The 22,203-nt window shown below is 39.7% G+C and overlaps 1 protein-coding gene and 1 long non-coding RNA gene across 2 annotated transcripts in view; both read left to right on the forward strand.

Annotated features, from left to right (window-relative positions):
- Nucleotides 1-18,598, forward strand: part of pcdh11 (protocadherin 11) — a 199,194-nt gene extending 180,596 nt beyond the window's left edge. The window contains exon 7 of the mRNA XM_015946579.3: nt 13,376-18,598. Within this exon, the coding sequence (XP_015802065.1) occupies nt 13,376-13,839 (464 nt within the window). The 3' untranslated portion in view covers nt 13,840-18,598. The remainder of the gene's footprint in view (nt 1-13,375) is intronic.
- Nucleotides 18,599-20,122: 1,524 nt separating this feature from the next.
- On the forward strand, nt 20,123-20,783 carry LOC139072086 (uncharacterized). The gene is made up of 3 exons (XR_011521696.1): nt 20,123-20,258; nt 20,442-20,535; nt 20,658-20,783. It is a non-coding gene; the product is annotated as an uncharacterized lncRNA (long non-coding RNA).
- The last annotated feature ends 1,420 nt before the right edge of the window (nt 20,784-22,203 follow it).

Here is a 22,203-nt window from a genome sequence, read left to right on the forward strand (position 1 = left end):
TCACACTGAAAAAAAAGAGTAAAGAGAGAGAAAAGAATCAAGTGTAAGAAAACTGTTTCTGTTTCCAACTGTGCCCTATGTTGATAGAAATCACACAAATCCACTTGTAGATGTCAGGGATTGCTTTATTTTCAGTAAATGTCTCATGCTGCAGCAAAAAGGAGAAATGTTCTGGTGCTTTTTCTCCTCTCGACAACAAAGGTGACTGGAAGATAAAAGGATATACATTACTTTTCCATGTGTTTTATATTCTGAGTGCAGAAATGGGTGCTTCAAACTAAAACATACTTTTAATCAATGGCAACAAAAAGAAAATAAGCGAGTGTTTGGCACTTGGTTGTTCAAGAGATCCTTTCTCTCTTTGTGCACTTTGTCCTCTCTCCGTGCTTTGTTATTTGTTTTGGTGTTCTAATCTCTGCCAAGTCAATAATATTCTTTGTAGTCTGAAATTGTGTGTCGGGAACAAAAAGGCCTCCTCCCTTTCGTTGAAAGTACCTGTCTGTGACTTTTCGCGCTCCCTCAGACTCCCAGATAGAGTAATCATTAGATGCTGTTCTCTGCCTGCAATTACTTTTGGTTACAATGGGTCAAACCCTCGGAAAGCAAAAAAGGGTCATGGGAAGACAAGGCTAGATGGATTACAGGCGAGGAACTGTATGGGTCCCACGAGCGCTGATAAATACGTATGTGGCCCGGAGACTCGCCGTTGTCATCCACGTCTCGGTGAAACACATCAGACGTAATTAGTCTAGAGTATATATGGACAACCTCACTTCCTTCTTATCACAGTCACATTGTCTCCTCTGAAAAAAGGCCATTCGTTACTTCTGGTGCTGTTTGTTTTAAGAGATAAAAAAAGAGGGAGCGATTGGTCTGCCATTTGGTATATCTGACATTGTATCGCAGATCCATAGAATTGCTCCGATATTTATGTTTCAGTGGAATGCTCTACTTTGTTAATATCAGACTTAACTCATGGCCGCTCTTTGGCCTGCGCTTTAGTCTCCCTGATGAAGGCGACGAGCAGACAGAGACAAATCATTGCTAACTCTGTGGACAAGGTTATTTGCACACATTTAAAGAGGCCTTGACAATCAGTTTACCTTAACGCTGCTCAACGTGTCACCTCTGACCTCTCTGTTATGCCTCATCTGCCTTCCAAACACACGCCAGCTTTCAATTGCCACAGCAAAGTATTTATTTCTCTTATTTGTCCTTGACCGCAGTGACGATGGCAGATTCTCGCTGCCTTTACCAGCTATTATTCTGCACCTTCTACCAATCAAACCAAGTATAGAAAACCAAACGACATGCCTGACACCCACAGATGAGTACTTTCCAACATTTTCACTAAAGAATTAAAAACCTTTCCTAAGAAGTTTTCCTTTGTAATTCATTCAATGAGGATACCTTAGAAGTACATTATATGACTTTCATCTCTATGGAAACCATTCTTTAACAAATCTGTAATGGCTTATAACTTCACATTCAACATCAAAAGGTGCTGCATGAATTAGTCACAAGTGTGTGATCTCTAATCCCACAGAAAACAAAGGCGATGTTGATATGCATGGAACTTGTAAGTGGGCTGCCTTGGTTCTGTAATTGGATGAAACTGAAACATTTGCCCATCCTTCAGATAATGGCACCTTCCTTTTCAGTGGAACACCAAGTGCTTTTAATACCACTGTTATTAATAACCACTCGTTTTCTCGTTCAGATTGGGTGTTGGAGTGAGTTGCAGTCCGAGCAAGGAGAAAAAAATTCCAAACCCACTTAATGTTTTCAACAATTTCACATCTTTGAAAGAAAAAAATATATTTTTCTTGGATTCCTTTTTTTATTTTCTGGCGTTGCTAAACCTAATAATCAGAGTTGTGGACTTGAGTCACATGACTTGGACTTGAGTCTGACTTGAGTCGTTATTTTAATGACTTCTGACTTGACTTGATAAAATATATAAAGACTTATGACTTGACTTGGACTTGAACGCCAATGACTTGCAACTTAAATCGACTTGCACTGGTTGACTTGATGAAATTGAAGTTGGACAGATGACTTGAATACGACTTGAAAATTAAAAGTTCAGAACTTGCACTTGACTTGGACTTCCACATCTTTGACTTTGGACTCGACTTGAACTTGGTTGTCTTTGACTTGGACTTGACTTGAGACTTGACTAGAAAGACTTGTGACTTACTTGTGACTTGCAAAGCAGTGACTTAGTCACACATCTGCTAATAATCCTAAAAGATCTGACAGTGAGCAGAGTGGAGCATTGGTTGATTTTACATTTGTCGAGGAAATGGGTTAATTTGTTCTTTGAAGTAACTTAAAAACAAACTAGTATGCAGACTGACAACTTGTGTTTTAAACCTGTAATTGTGCCAAGTTTGACACTCTTATTTCTAAAATCTCTCTTTATCGGGATTAGTCCTTTCCTCAAAAAACAGGAATTCTGAAACATTGTCCTTCTAGTGGAAGAAAAAGGTATTACAAGTGATAATTGCATTATTTATTTAAAATTATTATTATTACACACTGCATCACTTCTATTTTTTCTTTATTTATTCGTCAGGTTTTAAAGGTGTAAAATGATTTGTTAAACATAAAACTTGGATGTAAAACATGCAAATAAATTAATAAAATCTTGCAGCAGAATTGCACACTCACATTTAAGCAGGAGAAAGTAATCAATGTTTTATTTGCTAGGGCTCTCATGTATGCAACACTCAGGCAAACACCAAAACAGGCCAAACATGAAATAAATAAATAATAACTGAACAAATAGCTGATGTAGGATAAGTCAGGGTCCTTGTCCACCTTCCTGATGGCTGCTCAAATAATTGAATGTTCTCGATGTATGCAATTATCCTTTTAATTAGCAATAATGAGTCTGTGCATGCTGAAATAATGAGCTGAATCGTGATATGTGTGCAGATCTTAATGTGAAGCTTATCAAGATGTAACAAGCTCTGTCACTAAAAATCATTAACTGTCATGTTAAATATCTCAGACTGTTGTTCAGAGGGGCTCCAGTCAGATGGCTAATGTGCATTCTACCTGTGTGTGTGTGTGTGTGTGTGTGTGCATGCGTGCGTGCATGCGTGCGTGTGCGCGTGTGCGTGTGTGTGTGTGTGTGTGTGTGTGTGTGTGTGTGTGCACATCTGTGGATTCCCTGGCAGAAACTCACAGAAAATGAACATGAGTGTGAAGAAACAAACAGATGCTATTACCTTGAAATTTGGTAGCCACATTCCCGATGACTTGTTTTAAAGGATGAAACGAAACACTAAAATGTCATCAGGCATGTGATGTTTAATCATTTTGACATAAAATGACACCAAACCCAATTATCATTCCATCATGAGCTGTGTTTATTATCATGTTCATTTACAGGCACCTGATTATGCTATAAAACAGGGAAGCAAAGTCTAAAGGATTCAACCCTAATTACAAATTATGACTTGGACTACGCTGCAGATATGATGAACATGATTTTATATTGTAATAATGCCAAAGGCAAGTGTGGCTGTTTAGCTCAACTGGATGCAAACAGTGCCTAAACCAATAAAACCTTGGTTCAAGCCCACTGTCCGAAATATTTATTATTATTTAGACCAATAAATAAATGATGGTGTTGGTTCAGCATCTGAAACTAGATCCATATTTTTATTTGATTTTCACTTTGAGAGCAGTTTTCATTTCGACATCATTTCAGCATTAAAAATGACTGGTAATATGTGTCTGTTTCTTTTCCTTGGTAAACAATTAAAAGCATTTTAACTTTTAGTGCCTGTCCATTAGAGAAAACAACTGTCTGAATGCAGATCAGAAGTTGAACAAGACTATCACCCTCTAGTGGCTGGCTGCAGTAAAACTTTGAAGTCTCACTTCCTCCATGTAAAGACTCTAGTTCATTGACCACGTTTTTAACCAAAAATGTGGGTAGAAACACAAGACAGATTGTCCTGGCGGGAAATTGCTTTGCAACACTGCCCAGGAAATGTATGTGGGCAAAACATCTCTGTTTGTGTGTGTGTGTGTTTTTTCCTTGTGCAGCTGACGGAGAAGTGAGAATTAGACTTTAACCAGCTGGTGTTGGTCTGAGGGGCCGTGGTGCCTGTTTACGGCAGACTCGCTCTTGTCATTGTGCCCTAGGTGTGGCTACAATGTAGCTCATCACCACCAGTGTGTGTGTGTGTGTGTGTGTGTGTGTGTGTGTGTGTGTGTGTGTGTGTGTGTGTGTGTGTGTGTGTGCGTGGGTGAATGGTTGATTGTGTGCTGAAGTGCCTTAGATGGTTGTAGAAGGCGCAAGAAAGAAAGAAATAAGCCTTTATATAGCGCCTCTCAAGATAAAAATCATGAGGCACTTCACAAGAGCAAAATATTTAAAATATAGAAAAAAATACATTTAAATAAATATAGTAAAAATGAAAAAAATGTGATTAAAGAAATGTAAGGAAAGGGAAATTTACAATTAATAGGATAGAGGGAAATCAGTGGATCTCGGGAAACGCAGACCTGGTTGAAAGAGCAGAACAAGGAGGGAGTGGTAAACATAGATATGTATATAAACATTAGATGCCTCGTCACTGCCGTTTGCCAATAGGATGCGACGTAGGAACGTGGCGGCCATCTTACCTCAGACAGCTGCCCCCTTTCTTGACATTGGGTTGTATGGTGCATGTACTATTTAAACAACTCTAACTTGCTCCAATTTCAACCGATTTCCAAAAGGTTTGACTTGTCATAAACGGCACAGACGTGTCTATGAAATAGGATGGGTTTGGCCCAGAGAATCCTGTTATTTCACTCCACAAAGTATTTAATCTTTCATAAATAACACATTTAATTGTAAGCTACAGTAACTTAAAGTATACATAGCCTATTAATATATTATATAGATTTATCTATCTATTTATATATATACATATTCCTGGTTTGTGAAATAAGATTTGTTTAGAGATGAGATTTCAAGGTTCTTTTGAGGTAAAGCCCACATAAACAGAACATAGATACAAAATGTGCACCCCAACAATTAAGACAACCGAGACCCAAATCGCATCTGTCGGCCAGTACCGGCCCGCCAGCAGTAAAGATTAACCCAGCAAATAATTTTGCATTTTCACTATTTCTAAACTTTTGTTTTCTTATTTATTGACTTTCTTTGATGAATTATAAGCTCTTTAGAAATGCTTTCTGTAAAAGTTAGTAAATAATCAAAAGATAGATTAGGTTAATAAACAAGATGGATGGATAATGGATTGATCTTGTGAAGGAGATTTTCAACATTCATAATACCAGATAAACAATGTATAGAAGAAGGTAGCAGCAGCAATGGAACAGCAGTTTCAAATTATTTTATTGACATAAAAACAATTAACAGACTGAATAATGTACAAGGTGGGTTTTCTTTGCAACAGTTACAGATGACAGGTGATCCCACGTTGTCCTGATTTGTCACAGCGGCGATTTGAGCATCTGTAGGCTGCATGAAAGTCAGGCATGTTGACCCTCGAGTTTCACAATTAATAAAAGGTGTATTTCTGCAAACACAAATCCAGAAATGTCCTGTTTCAATATTTCTCAATATAAGTTTTGTGTAACAAACCAAGACACTTAAAAATCACAGGCAATTCAGCATTAATTTATTTAAAATCAAACGAGCGACTCCCACTGAGGTAAATAGTCAACTTAGTTTTGCCAAGCAGTGCACCCACCATAGCCTCGTCATCTCTAAGCCAAGTTAGACATCCCCAAACACAGCCATTTACACAACTATTTGGCTGTTGTAAAAGCATCATTGGTTTTGTAGAACCACATAAAATATAGATTGTGGTCTCAACCTGAATAACATGCAAACAGCCTAGGCGGGACACATAGTTCACAATTAATTCACTTTCAAAAGCAAAAGCGTTAATTTCAATATGTGCAAGTATGTTGTTTCAAGCCCATGTGTTTTAAGGTTTGTAACAAGGCAAACCGCTTGTAAATCTGTTAATATTTAATTGAGTTAAGAGTGTTTTGGTTGAAGCTCATCACTCACCTTCCAGCTCCTACCATTGAGAGCGGAGGGGTCTGTTGTCTGAGGTAAGATGGCCGCCGTTTAGCTAAGCCCTCGACTCCCGCTTTCACCTTCAAGTGTTTATATACATATCTATTGTGGTGAAGAAGGTCACGTCAAAGCCAGTCTGAACAAGTGAGTTTTCAGCTGCTTTTTAAAGGAGACCACTGAGTCCACTGATTTCAGGCTCAGGGGGAGAGAGGTCCAGAGTCTGGGGGCCACAGCAGCAGATGATCTGTCACCTTTGTTCTTTAGCCTGGTGAGCTGCACAACCAGTAGGCATTGGTCACTGGACCCTATAAAAATACAGGCCATATACCATGCTACTGCCCATTCAAAGAATGATGTTTCTAATATTTGTTTTAGTCTTAATTATCCAGAAGAGTGAAAGCACGAGTTTCAGACTCACACCCAGATGCTATCTCCACAACTGTGACATGGCAACTCACATTAACAAAATATAATAGTGTTGCTTTTGAACAATGGAAGTAGAGGAAGACAGCTCAGTCACATTTCCCCAGTCTTTGAACTGAACGCACATCACTCACAGTTTTTTGTTTAGTTTTAAAGCAGGACTGGGCATGCACGTTTATCAAGTGTAACCCAGATATTCCCTTACATTGTGTCAGTCCCTCTATGATTTCAGTCAGACTGAAAGCTGTCAGGTTTTCATTCGTTGTAAAGAACGCATTCTTTAGAACAATAATCATACTGCCCCTTTCTCGCAGATACACTTAACGATTAAGCAAGCTGTAATATTTAACCACATCAACTGAAGGTCATCCGAATGTGGAAGCAGCTTTGTTTGATCTGTGGCCAAAGGACGTGTTGTTGTTGCGGAACAAGATTGCTGTCAGCGAATTCTGGTGTCGACCTTATACAAACACCAACCAGGAAACCTAGAACAGTGTCATGATGTCTTCAAACACACAACAAGGCTGTGGATATTACATCAGCCTGACATGCAGGTTGTTTTGAATCAGATCATGACTGAAATTTTTGAATCCACACTCCAGTTAGATGCTGGCTAGATGTTCAGATGATAGTTGTAGGGTTGATTTTCAGCCACATCATTTACTCAGTGAAGATGAATCATCACAAATAAGAAACGTAGGCCTGATCTCAGTCGCGCTGTCTATTACACGTGATGGTTTCCCATTATCCCCTCTCGTATGCCTTTCAAATTTCCTTGAAGGAAGCACGGGAAAGAATGTTTGCACCGTGAGATCTGTTGCATCAGTAATGTTTGATTTCTTCCAAAAGCTCCACAGGGTACAGTTGTTTTCCCAGAATACAAAAAGACGGCGGTATCGGCTGCAGCATACCTCTGGCTGACAAAAGCAGCAAGAGCTGTCAGCGACATCACTCAAGTCATCCTTTCTAACCCTCCAAAACCCACTGCAGCCTATCCAAACTATCCCACCGGAATAGAAAATAGTACAGGCCCCACGTCTCCTTCAGAAGCTGGTTAAGAAATAATTTATAGAGGATTTGTCAGAATCGCAGACGGTTGACATGTAGCTGTTATGAGTTCAAGCCGAGTAAAACTGGTGATGGAAGCCAGGAGCTGCTGTCTGCTTTGCTTTCTGAAACAGAGAACTGATTATTTGTCTATATGTTTATTCAATCAATCAATTAATCAATCAACTTTTATTTATATAGCACATTATCCTACAATACATGCAACTCGCCCCGCATACCCACATTCTCTCCCATCCCCAGAATTTTAAAAACAGTCTGTCAATAAAAAACCCTTCACAACACTCATCCTCCAGCACACACGCACACACACGCACACACACACACACACACACACACACACACACACACACACACACACACACACACACACACACACACACACACACACATACATGCCCCCTTCCCCATGGTAAAAAACACGATTGACTGAGATCAGATGAGCCAGACCAGCTAAGGTAAGGATAAGGAAACGCCATCAGGTGAGCCATCCGCCCCGGCAGCAGAAGATCCACAGCAGCAACCAAAGCACTGACAAAGGGCGCCCAGGGCAGGGAGGGAAGAGACCCCCACCTCCACCTAGGCACACCTGGAAAGCATCCAGGCTACCACAGCTGACCACCATGCCGGGGCAGAGGGCTCCCACAGAGGAAGCACTGTAAAAAGGTTAAATTAAGGTTAAAATATAAAATCTAAAGAGCTACAATGAGAATTGTAATATAAAAAGTTATGTAGATATTAAAATAATGTTGATCATAAATCAAGGTAAAAAACTGTTTAAAAAGCACGTATAAAGAAAGAACACGATAAATAAATTTAAAAAAGTAAAATAAATAAATAACCTAAGTACTTAAATAATTTAAAAAGTGATAGTAATTAGTTAAAAGCTAAGCTAAAAGGGTGAGTCTTGAGCCTGTTTCTAAAAACATGAACATTCTCAGCAGCCCTGAGGTCCCCTGGCAGCTCGTTCCAGAGGTGAGGACTGTAGTACTGGGTGGACGCCTTGCCGTGAATATGTGTCCTGACTTTAGGGATGACAAGGAGACGGCTGCCAGAGGAGCGCAGAGACCGCTTGGGTTCATACGGTAAAAGCAGTTCTGAAAGATAAGAAGGCCCAAGACCATTAAGTCACTTAAAAACCGTTAAAAGTATTTTGAAATCGATCCTGAAACATACGAGGAGCCAATGCAGCGATTCTAAAACTGGAGTAATGTGCTCCTGCCTCCTGGTCTTCGTCAGGACACGTGCTGCTGAGTTTTTTAATAGTTGTAAACCTGAAATCCTCTTTTTAGGCAGACCAGAAAGCAAGGCAGTGCAGTAGTCTATTCTACTGGTGATAAAAGCATGCATCAGCATCTCCGTATTGGCCTGAGAGAGAATGGGGCGGACTCTGGCGATGTTCTTTAGATGATAAAAACCTATTTTGGTGATATTTTTAATATGATGGATAAAAGTCAGCTCAGGGTCAGAGATGACACCCATGTCCCAATACATGTCCCTTTGCTCCCAGTAATGTGTGCATGAAAACTAACCCTACATGTCTTTAATTGCCTTTAAAAGGTGCTAAATCATCCCACCATTTTCAAAGGATGTTTTTGCTTAAGTTCAGTAATTTGATCTTCCAATCATTTCTGTGGGCTTTTCAGTATTGTATTTGTCTGTGCTTTTTACTCATTCTCCATTGTACAAAAACAGGCTTTAATATCTTGCCACGCTTAATTTTTACAATTTCCACTTCATGCTTCAAACAGCACAAGTCTGCAAGTTGCACTTTCAACCCTTATTTTGTTTGTATCAAGACCTGCTTTGTATATTTTCATTTGAACTTAAGGAAAGTAAGACATCAGACGTTGAATATGAATCATTACCACTTCTTCTAATCATAACACCATATAAATGATTTATTTCATAAACAAGAAATTCAGTACATAAATAGGAAACATCTCAGTTTTATTTAAAGATTAAATATTATTTAGGAAAGTAAGATAGCATAAACAAACATCTCTAAGAAGAGATGTACGGAGAGATTTGTCAACATAAATGTTGTTCCAGGTTTTAGGAGCACAAATATGAGTTCAATTTAGGAAACATTTTTTAAACTTTTCTTATCAAATGCAGCCAGTATGAAATAATTATATAAATGGTCTGCATTTGTATAGCGCCTCCTAGGGGTTCTACAACCCCCCAAGGTGCTTCACAACACAATCAGTCAACCTCACATTCACACATTGGTGGTGATGAGCTACATTGCAACCACAGCTGCCCTGAGGTGCACTGACAGAGATGAGGCCTGCCATACACTGGCACCACCGGTCCCTCCGACCACCACCAGCAGGAAAGGTGGATTTAGTGTCTTGCCCAAGGACACGACAGCAGCATTCCCTGGCAGGAGCCGGGATCGAACTTACAACCTTCCTGGACAATCCGCTCTACCTCCAAAGCTACTGCTGTCCCACTTATGAAACAAAAGTAGTTGGCTTTCACCTTTTGATATAAATGTTTCAGATCAGTAAACTAGATTCAAGAATGGACAAAGATGGGTGAAACAAAGACCTCATTTCTAATGATTTTGCCTTTAGATAAATAAAAGAATCAAACACAACCTAACCCTGTGTGAAAAAGTACCTGACCTAAACGTAAAGATGTAGTTCCCAATAAACCATTTTCTGTTTGTTATTTTTTAAAATATGATTGTTCATTTTGAGTTTTAAACGCAGGCTAAATGTGAAACAAGTCTTCTACCCTTATTTCCTGCATTAGCCAGCAATAGAAAATAGATGTGGCTACGCTCAGGTCAGAGAAGCCAGTCAGATCTAAGTCAAACTGTAGATTACCATTAATGGACATGATGGGGAAGTTGTTTTTGATTTAGCATCCTGGAGAGAGCAGAGCACACCTCGGCTAGTACAAGCTAACCATTAGCATTAGCAACTCTACCACACAGCAGAACTCCTTCAGGATTGTTTCATTTGTGGAGATAAAACATGAAAGTCGCAGAGTAAACTGCTGTAAGTCAGTCAGAGGAGATATGACCGAATATCAGGAAATAAGAATCCAAATCCTGTCGTGTTCTGCTCTCCTCTCCTCCAGCTAACTTCTACTCCCTGAAACCGGAGCGCCAGAGCTTTTTTTCCAAAGAGATTGACTCACAAGGCATTCATATCTACTACAGTAGAGACCACTGCAACGGCCAGGGGAACGAACATTAAATTCAGAATTACAGAAAGGCATTCCGGTTCTGAAACAGCAGTAGGTCTGAGTGTGACCACTGAAACTAAACTCATCTTTGCATAATAACAGGTTAATCACAGTTATTTCATGACTTAAGAAGGGGCAGGCAGGTTTGGATAGCTTCCTCCCCTTAATAAATTTAATCATCACTTGAAAATTGCATCTTGTACATCTTTGTCTAATAGCTAAATTAGTGTGCTGATTTAAACTGTAGCTGGGAACGTGCAATTTTGGCGTTTTCTTACTAGTATCCAATATATCAATGTAGTACAACTCTCACTTTCCAATATAGAAGTAAACTGAAATATGTGGGGTCTCCCTTCATTAAGGAAAAAAGAAAAACTAAGCAATTGTTGGTAACTACCATCACTCTGTTAATCAACTCTGGTTAAAAACTAAACCTCAGATCAATCATATTTTTGATGTATGATAATATACTTTATAAATTTGTGACATTAAAAGATTATAAACCAAAACCGATCATTTGCGATACATTTTAATGCCGATATTGGCCAACAATGTCAGACATTCCTTCAAGAAACTGCAGAAACCTGAGGGGATGAATGCATTTGAAAGAACAGGAGGTGGAAGAAATGAAACGTGAAGAATTAATCAGCAGAAAACATCAGAACACAAAGTGTCTCTCAAACAAACCTGTGCTTTTGTACTGTGGCAGTGCGTTTGTCCAAGCCAGCTTAGCATGTGTAAATACAGAAAATCAAATTTTATCACCTGCAGCGATTGATCAACAAAAACAATATTTGCTTGTCCCACCATCTGAGGGCCATAGATCCTGCTCCGTTTATGAAGCAGGTTACAGAACGTAAAGCACAGCCTCATTTGTGATTGTACGGATCAATTAAATTTGATCGAGAAGCAATGAGTTGAAGAAAGAACACAAACATCTATTTGTCTGATTGAGTGTGCGCTGGGGTAGGACGTTTATGTTAGCCTGCAGTAGCTCCGATCAAAAACATTAGCATCTTAAAAATGCTTCGCCAGCAGCTGAGAAGCACTCAGAGAAAGATTGACTCAGGGCACGACAGAGACTTGGCTCGGCCCTATTGTGCTAGCTCAGAGAATGAGAAAGCGGCGTCCATTTTTGCCTTAATGAAGTTACTGACCCTCTGAAAGGTGACACGTTTACCACCCAGGGGATTTATACACTCCCGTTCCGTGGCTTCAGTTCAATATGGAGAGGACAGATTTGACTCTGCAGGGGCCTTCCAAATATACCCTCACAATTTATACCATGTGATTCGCTTTCAGACGCTGCTCGCATAATTAAAGCTGATGCACGGATATTCAATCACAAACTTCAGAGCACACATTTGAACGAAAGTTGTTCACTGGACCATTCTGTGTCCCTTTTTGTTGTTCTGAAGAAGAGGTGTTATTAAGATAATCAGAATATTTGTTATAATCAGAAGTTTTTCCTGACATCTGTGGAGAAACAAGCAGATCAGATCAACCAGTTGTGTGGAGAAAACCATTCAGACTGAGTATTACAATGTTAATTGCTTAATTATTCATAACAGCTTTACTTGTGCAAATACGCTAAATAATTTCTACATGACAGCTTGAAGCTGAGGCCTAAAGGAGCGATGTGATGTTTGAATGAAGACCTCTCTTTCCTTTGCATGGCCTAGGAAACATAACACCGCGGGCCCTGGGTTGCCTTGGTGCATACTGTTTTACATTCTAATTATCTGCCATGACAGGCTTTATTGCTGAGGCACTACGCCGAGGCCTCATCCCAGGCTCATTCCACATGTGATGTCAATGTTGGGATAATGAGATAAGATAGTTTCAGTCCTTAGCCTTGCTCACTTACATCTTCATTTGGCTTTCAGCTTTTTTTCTTTCTTTTCATGCAGGAAACACGAGAGCTGCTACATTGACTGTACCTCCAAATCTTCCTATATTTGCTTCCTCTTGTGTATCTTTCATCATTTAATTCACATTTTCTGGCATTATTGTACTAATTTATTTGTATGTTTGCCAATCTATCGATCTATTTCCTACATCACAAGACAACGACCCCCCCTTCCCAATTTCTTGTTATGTTCTTGTTTCACCAAATGTATTTAGAGTTCTGAGAAATCAAAAGGGCACTGACAGTGATTAAAATAAACATTGCTCTGTTAAAGATGTTCATTAAATATTTAACTCGGTACAGCCAATCTGAGCCACAAACAGCGAGACATAATTTTTCTAACTAATTAAGCTACAGGGAATTTGTTGCATATTGTAGGTAAACAGAGAGAGTCGAGGGAATACCAATGGGAAATTAAATGCTCTGCTAGTGTTTTTCTCATTACAAGATGAAATGAAACATTTATAACTGACTTTCATCCCTCCAAAAGGCTGACATTTTGTGGGTCAGCCTCTGATGCAACGACAACTTTTTTTCTATTTATATTAAGATTCATGAGTTCATTCTTTGACTTCACCTCTCTAAAAATCGTTGTATTCTAAATGAACTTCATTCATTCTAACTTATTATATTAACTCTCTCTCTCTCTCTCTCTCTCTCTCTCTCTCTCTCTCTCTCTCTCTCCCTCTCTCTCTCTCTCCCTCTCTCTCTCATGTGAACAGCCATTGAAGTGAACCTGCAGAAAGCCCTGGCCGAAGCCTCAGAGACCTGCACCCAGGAGTGCCTGATACTGGGCCACTCCGACAGCTGCTGGATGCCCCCAAGCTTGGCCCACTTCCAGAGTCCTGGCAGCAACAGCCCCGCCTCCACCCCTACCAACACCACCATCACCGCTGCTCTCCCCTCCTTTGGCTTTCAGCAGAGCTGCATCCAGGGAGTGAAAGCTAACATGTGCGGCATGGGGGTCATGGATGGCCGCCACACGCTGGGCAGGTCTGTGCCCAAAAAAGATGAACTGGACAAAGGGTTCATCCGGCCACAGTTCTACAACACCCTGGACAGACACTGCAGCAGTAAGAAGGAGGACCCGGTCAAGGTCATCCCGCTGGCAAGCTTCTCCTCGCCCGGGCAGCACACACCCACCGGTGGTGGCAGTAGCTCGTTCTTACACGAGCACCAGCTGTAATTCCAAAAGACAGCTCTCCATTGGCCTAAAGTCAATATTCTCCATCCATACATGGCTAATAGTTGTGTGTACGTGTGGGGGTGTGCATAATTTGTTATCAGCTTCAGCTCAGATGTGTCGATGAAGACACCTTAGAGGGAACAAGACAACAACTAAATCAAAATAAATCAGTGTGACGACGTCAGCATTCGAAAGGAAACCCATCAGACCTGTGTATGATAAAGGAAAAGTAGTTCTATACCAAAGTAGATGCCAGAGAAAAAAGAAATAAAAACACTTTACGCTTGGTGATGCTCACTTAGTGATGAGAAAAGGGCACTGTACACTTTAAGCTTAATGGGCCTAGCTTACCAAGACTGTGTTCTTGAAGAACATTTCCTGGCACAGAAACAAATGCAAATGCAGTACGTTGTGTTATAATTGAGCTAAATTGGTCTAAATGTTAATTACGAGCTCTGGGCTGGTGCTGTTTCTGTTCAAGTTCTAGTGAAGTATTGCTCTGTATTACAAGTGTACCATACTCCTTTGGCAGTGAAAGATGCTTTCGCCTGAACGTGCTTCAGAAGTCTATTTTTGGTCAGGGGGACTGCAGAAGGGTTAAAAAAAATAAATAAAGTAAAAACACACTACAAAGCAAAACCAGGCCAATAGTCAACAGCAACACATCTTCATCTCTGTCTTTTTTTTTTTTGCACTCTATATATTCAACATGGACCAGCACACTGAATAAATTCCCCAAATACCCCAAACCCTCCTGCACACATGCATACTCATGATGTTTTCCATATGGTGATTGCTCAAACTCTGCCAACTCTATTAAAAAAATCTTCCATCGTTTGCATTATCTCAGCAGCTTAGCCTTGAAAGACACATGCAGATGTGTTGGGAAATATTTTTGGCCTTTTCTCTCTTTTTTTTATAATTTCCAATTTTTTGCTCTGAAAACCTTCAAAGAACAACAAGTTTGGAGCCAATTATGAAGTAAATCTCTAGGAATTTGCTGTGATGTGCGATTTTAGCCGCTAACCCTAACAACTCTGGACTGATTCTAATAATAATATAGATTGTGCTTAAAAAACTCATGGAAAAGTCGACACATTTTATTATATACTTTTTGTGTTCCTATAATCTGATTAACACGTCTGTTCCAGTTTTTATTTTTATTCTGAGCTTTAAAAAAACAAAAAACAAACAAAAAAAAACAAATTGTGCCGTTTTGTCAGGTTTTGTTTATTATGTGCTGGCTCTAGAATAAAAGACTGGGCTTCTGTAATTTCTGCAGAATTATTTTTATTTTTGCAGCAATCATTAAAACAAACAATAGGCACGACTGTCCTTCATGATTCCACAGCAAAACAGCATCACTGCCTGAATGTGCAAAAACTCTTCCTCATACCAACTTGCTGTTGTAACAGATCTGGTGCAGTATAATGTATTGCAACAACAATAGGTGACTTTGCTGATATCCATTTTTATGTTACATCTAAGCCAGGTGTCTACATCATCAGGTATATGAGTCATGAGATTCGTTTTCATGTAGCATCGTGCAAATTGGGAGCGGGCCTAGATCTATAATGCAATGCGGTATTCTCGGGGGATGGCACGAGGTAAATTGTGTTTGCATGCACTTAGCTTTCCCTCCAATGATGCCCCTTAACAACATAAAGGGGATTTATCTTATATTCATGCAAAATTATCTTTTAAGGGAATGCTGTTGTCAAGGACAAAAAGAGGGCAGCTCAATTCCACCTCTGTCACTTACAAAAATGAAGCGGATTCAAAATAGGCAACTTAAATAAACCCTCCTATAAACATCCATTTAATGAAAGTGTTCCTGTTTGAAAATCTAATTTCAGCTCATTTATTATCACTTTTAAACCCCCCCACCCACCCCCCACCCCCCCATCACCACCACCACCCGCCTCTCTCGTTCTCTTCTACTTGTCATCTCTTTTCATTGTTTTAGGACATGAAATGGCATCCACAATACATTTTTTATCAAAAGGAGCACATATCAAAGGGAACATACATCACGTTGTCAGTGAAAATTAGAATTTCATCACTTTGCCAAATGCAGATTCCACTCCTCATATCCGACACTCATATTATGTGATCCTGCAGGTGACACAAAGTCCTCATAATTATTTAAAGTTTCTTTCTACAGTCAAAAAAGCAGAGGAGAAAAATGTGTTAAATATTCCCAACAAAGATAAAACTCAGATATTACAAATTTGTTTTTTAAATAAACATCTGACATACTAGCAGCAGATATATAAAAGTGTTTTGTCAATAGGACTTAAAATATTCTGTTTCATATCACAAAACTGAAATTATATATGGAATATGTACAGGATGACACGTTGTGACCTAAAAAAGATTGTTTAGAATGTTCTATCCAATCACAAGTGTACAGTGAGCACAGTTGATCTGTCTGTAACCCTCTTTAGTTTTTCAACATAACTCTTTTGTTTCAGACGACTAAGAGGGAATAGTAAAAAACTGTGTGAATGTAACATGTGGCTTTTGGTGTAAAGATCTTATGTTTTTATTATTTTCCTAAAAACTTGGTTTGAACTATGTTCTATCATATCCTTTCTGAGCTAAACTTTAACTTTTGTGTTATTTATAAATTTTCTGATAAAACAACATCATTTGAATGTTCTACAGTATTATTTTTGTTGTATTAAGCCTGTTTCTCTCTGAGCTGAGACGATTGGCAACAAATTGCAGATGGGATTTGCAGAGAAGTATCCATATTATCTCAGAAAGTTTGAAAGAGTTCTCAATTTCTTTTCTCTTTTGTTGCTAGAATTAGGAGAAATTAGGAAGACAAATTTAGCGCCGGGATAACTGCCGAGCGGACATTGGTCTGTCTCAGATGAGTGGCCATAAATAGCGCTTGAAACACGAGACAATTTTGGAAGGGCCGACTCACTGGAGATAAAAACAAACCTGACATTCCCAGCGCACCAAAATTGTGAGTAAAATAAGGAGAAATAATGAACAAATATGCATGAATGTGGTGCAGTTTATTCAAAATTTTGACCTGCACGTTGTGTCACACAAACCAATTCAGTGTGATTGAAACAAAAAGTACACAAGTCAGTGTGTGTACATGCAGATCTAAGTCGATCTAGGTCCATCTAAAATAACAAACTGGATGTCGCTATCCTAGTTTACATGTACGTACATTGGATAATTGAACCCTCGAAGTCTGTTCCACTCCTGGGGACATGCACCCTTTTGTGTTGACATTCTTCTGGATAGCTTATAGCAACACTGATGGTAAACAAACACTAGCAAGAGTGAAGCAGACAAAGTTAAGACAGGTCATGCACAATAGCTGAAGGAATGGACAACAACAAGGCTGCAGCACAGCTTGTTTGGTATGTACTGTACTGTTTGATAGTGTTACACGTGTTACTTTGTGGCAATCAGAAGTCTGCCTCCACAGTCTTTTCACTTCCCGTCTCTAAACTGATCCGTTTTCATGCAGATGCAGTCGTTTTCCTACTGCATTATCTGTTCACTTCAGCACAATTAGAACCAGTTTGCCTTCAGCAAGACTAATGCATTTACATGCATAAAAACAACAACAACATCAGACTATTTAAGGCAATAGTTTGATTTTCTGATGTGCATGTAAACACACTGAATGTTTAGTTTTCAACTAAACACAGCCCAGAGAAAAACTGGCCTACGTAAGAAGACCAAATCACACGGTCACGTTTTCATGTAAACCTCTTGGGTTTTGCTGCACCACATCGAAGAAGTGTGGCAGAAATTTAACAGATAATTAAACATTTGTGTTTTATTTGCAACTTTTTATTTTTTTCTATTGTCAAAAACAGTGCAATGATCACTATGTCAACTCAGTGTCATACCTTTTTGCATGAACTGTTTGGACCTCGATGGGACATTCTTATTCCGGGCTGTGTGCTTCACACATTCCACAAATAGGTGTCAGTGTTGAAATCTTCTCCTCTTCATGGAAGCAGTGTACACATTCAAGCATTGTGACGTGTCCAAGCACTTATACCTCTACACATAAACACTTCATCGGGTGATTCTGCATTTCCAGCTGTACATAGCAGTACCCCTATGTAATGGTGACAATGGTCAAAGCTTGAAAGACACCGCGTGAAGACTGAGTTCTGGATTTCACTAAGATCCCAACGAGCAAAAAGGGAAAACATGAAAAGTGATGAGATGACAATCTCTGTTAATGTAAATGAAACATATGCATAATAATGATGAGCGTGCGTTTGGATGTGTTTATAAGTGATCTTGTAAATGTGCAAGAGAGAACGCTAAAGTTTCTCCTTGCATGAGTGTGTGTGTGTGTGTGTGTGTGTGTGTGTGTGTGTGTGTGTGTGTGTGTGTGTGTGTGTGTGTGTGTGTGTGTGTGTATGTGTGTGTGTGTGTGTGTGTGTGTGTGTGTGTGTGAGAGAGAGTGTGTGTGTGTGCTGGCATGCACCATGCCAGATGACTTTCTGTACACAAATGTATCTTGTACAAATAATATTAAAAAATATGATAGAAGATTTAGGTAAATGCTTGTAAATTAGTCATCAGTGAACCAAGTTTGCTTTGAAACGAGGCTTCAGTGCTTGCCAGCAAATCTGTATTAAAGCTATACAGTCTGTGTTGTCATGCCTTGTAAGATATCCCACTTGATGAACAAAGACCTTCCATATGGTAAAATGATTTTTCATGTCACTGATTTTAATTGAACCATTAAATATTGAGACCTCAGTGAGCACTGATTGTGTCTAACTTTGTATTGTTTTGTTTTATTTACACGATAAATGAAATGCGAAGGTGTTCTGTCACTATTTGCCAATGATAAAAAAAAACACTTTTCCGATAACCTCTATTCTGTTTTGTTCTATTTCTGACAAAAACGAGTTAATGAAATAAAGAAATAAACATTTTCAAATCTCTGAAGACAGTGCATAAATGTTTAAAGGTGTGGAACACTGAAAACCTATTTTTAATGATTATTTCTGATTACAATCAGGCTGAACATGAGAATAGTCTCCTATACCTATCTCCTGCATTAGCAGTCGGTAAACTCTCAGTTCAGAAAAGCCTGACAGATCTACATCATGCTGCTACTTAACATTCATGAACTCACCCATCTTGACTCACAACCGGGAAGGCTGTTGTTGTGTTAGCATCCAGGAAACTGCAGAGAAGCTAACCATTAGCATTAGCAACACCACACAGCAGAAGCTCCTCCAGGTTTGTGTTATCTGTGGAGATAAAACATCAGCGTTGCTAGTCAGTGGTTGAGTCATGTTGCTGTTATCAGTTATCGGCGAGATGTCCAAATATAAGGAAATAAGACTCCAAAACCTGCCGTCTGAAGCTCAGCTGTGATGTGGGCAACTTCTAGTTCCTGGAAATGGTGCACTGGTATATTTTTCCCCCAGTTACAACTAACAAGGCATTAATTTCTACTAGAGACCACTGCAAATGAATTTCCCACACCTTTAAAGGTAGAATAAGGAACCCGAACACCAAACATCTAGTGTGTGGAGGTTGCACCAATAGAACAAGGCTTCCAGCCGCCGTGATACCAGGTTTGCTGCGAATACATGAAATGTTTTATTTGGGTCCATCTGCTGTAGGCTTCACCTAAACTCACTCTGGTTTTAGGTCTTTTATGGTTGCTTCTCTTCTGAGAAGAAGAATGACACCTTTGGGGCTCAGAAGCAGCTGCTTGACTTGCAGAGTCCGCCATTTTCCACAGTGCCAGCCACACTGTGCCGAGCGGACTGTTTGGAGTCGATGAGGATTTGCTCGCTTCTGACACCGGCCCCCAGCGGATGAGGGTGGAACTGCAATTGATTTCACTTCCGCATTGGCTTCAATTTCAGACCTGCATTGTGGGGGCTTGGGCCAACCTAAATGACTGAGAATTTGCAAGGTCCCCAACATTCCTCCACTCCACATTCCATTTACAAATGAAAGGCAGCTAATTGTCAATGATTGAGTTGTGATTTTCAAACCAAGGAGCCATTTGACTACCTCTGGTAGAGCTGAGGGGGTCAGAAAATCCTGGTAGTTCTAGTGTTAAATGTTGAATATGGAACAATTTAATAATATTTAAAAAAAATATATACTTCCACAGAGGTATTTAGGCTGTGTCTCAATTCAGGGTCTGCATCCTACCTCGGCCGGATTCGTCGGCCGGTTACGTCACAGCGCCGCGACTCGGCCTGTCCCAATTCGAAGACTCCTTCAAATGCGGTCGACGAATGCGGCCTTCTTTTCGCCTGAATGAAGGATGGGTCGGGTGTATCCTTCAATAGGTAGCATTTCCCAAGATGCCTTGCGGGCCGGCCGGCAGAAAAACTTAAAAACAATGGCGGACAGTGAAGCGGGAGCTGTCGGAGAGGATTGCGCATATACATGTAAGTATAAACTTGAAAACTGTCAGTTTAAGGACTTTTTGTGATACATGAACGTTATTTTAGTTAGAAATGTTACAGTAAAAGTGCTTGTATTGCGGTCTCGGCTCGTATGTTCGGCCGCGCTCGGTGTCGTACTTCTCCCGCTACGTTTCCCCCTGATTTTAATATAAGTTTGTATTTTAGGAACAAAAGAGAAAACCAGGGAATTTATTAAGCTTAGGACGGAGATGGACCACATGATCACCGGAGCAAAGTATTCGGCGGCTGTGGCATGGAGGTACAATAACATCTCATATTTTAAAAACTCGTTTGAGTTTATTTTTTTTCTGCGAAAACATGAAAGGAATAACCCGTTGTCCTCTTTTCTCTTCCTGTTTCTTTTCTTACATGTTTGTTAAGACTATTCTGGAGAAAATGGGCATCCAGGGGAAGGTGCCAGCGATGAGCTTCTGGAGCTGATCTGGGAGGACATGAGGCTGCAGAGGGAGGCAGAGCAGCAGGAGCCCAGGAGAGAAGGAAGAACTTTGACAGCTTTTTACTTTGCTAGAAAAAAATGGTTAAGGAAGATTAAACATGTACATGTAAAAGAAATATCTAAATAAAATCAGTTCTGCATTAAACTCTTGAATTTTATTTTTGTTTACAAATGAGAATTGTTTACTAGAAGGTATCCGCTGGGTCTTGAAAAGTCTTAAAAGGTGATAAATCGGTTTTGGTCAAATTAAGACCCTTAGAAAGTATTAAAAACTATTATCACATCTTTGCTCAGGCTCAGCTTGTCTAAAGTATTTTCTCTGAATTAGCTCTCCAACAGTCAAGGAAATGATTAACCCCCAGAGACCCACGGTTGTAATATTACAACATCAGATTTAAGTCCACAAAAATAAACCTTCCCCATTTTTTTTTCTTTTTAAAACCACATTTACATTGCTAATAGGTCCTATTGTTCAGTTCTGCAACACTATTGGCTGTTAAAATGTGTAAATAGGCCCGTTTATCTGGCCTCCTAGAACATGTGAAAGGTTAAAAAAATATTTTGCAGTTGTTTTCTAATTTTGGGTTTCTGGGGGTTAAAAAGCTAAATAAAACGTCGAGCTCCATCGTTTAAAGTTCCTTCTCCCTTCTGCCCAGCGGTTCCACGGTTGCTAGGCGACGGAACGTTCGCCGAGGGAGTTCATGAAGGCTAGGCCTGTCCAAATTCACAGCCGTTAACATCCGGTCTACCCGGCCGACGGAGGACGCAGCCCACGTCGGCCGGGTGGGCTGGGTCCTTCGAAGGATGCAGACCCTGAATTGAGACACAGCCTTAGAGTGTTGCAGAATGAAAGTACAGTATTTAATAAAATAAAAAAAATTAATAGTTATTTTGACGGGCATGACATTGAGTGCATGTTTACATCTGCGAGCCAATAGAGGGCACCATTGTAGGTTGCCCATGTTAAAAATACCAATTTCACAGCAAAAATAAACATATTTACAGCCTGGTTCCAAAACATGTTTTTGGTTTAAATGATCTAGTTTACACTCATGACAACTCTGAGGGGGGTGATTTATTTATTTTTTTGCCATTCTTCTGTTTAAGTGTATTAAATGCCTAAAATTCTGTATAATTAATGAGCATCAGACCCACGTGACCACAGAGCTAGCTCCGTGGAAAGGCCTCAGTCTGAGCCTCGGTCTGGCCTGAAAACTGTTCCACGATTTTTAGTCTCTGAACTTAGACCATTAGTTGTAGCGTTTGTGCGTTCTTTTTTGGATATTATTTGTGCAATTGTTGGACAAAATGACTTGCTGTGGTATTAATTGCACTAAGAGAGTGTCCTAGGAGTCTCCACTTAATTTTTTTCGATAAGTAAAATTATATTCATGTATTTTAGGTCACCGCCGCTTTTGCACTTGTTGAGCTTATCAAAGTAGCTAGCTAACTACCATTTTAACATGTACT

The sequence above is a fragment of the Nothobranchius furzeri genome, chromosome 1 (genome assembly GCF_043380555.1).
Source record: "Nothobranchius furzeri strain GRZ-AD chromosome 1, NfurGRZ-RIMD1, whole genome shotgun sequence".
NCBI lineage: Eukaryota > Metazoa > Chordata > Actinopteri > Cyprinodontiformes > Nothobranchiidae > Nothobranchius > Nothobranchius furzeri.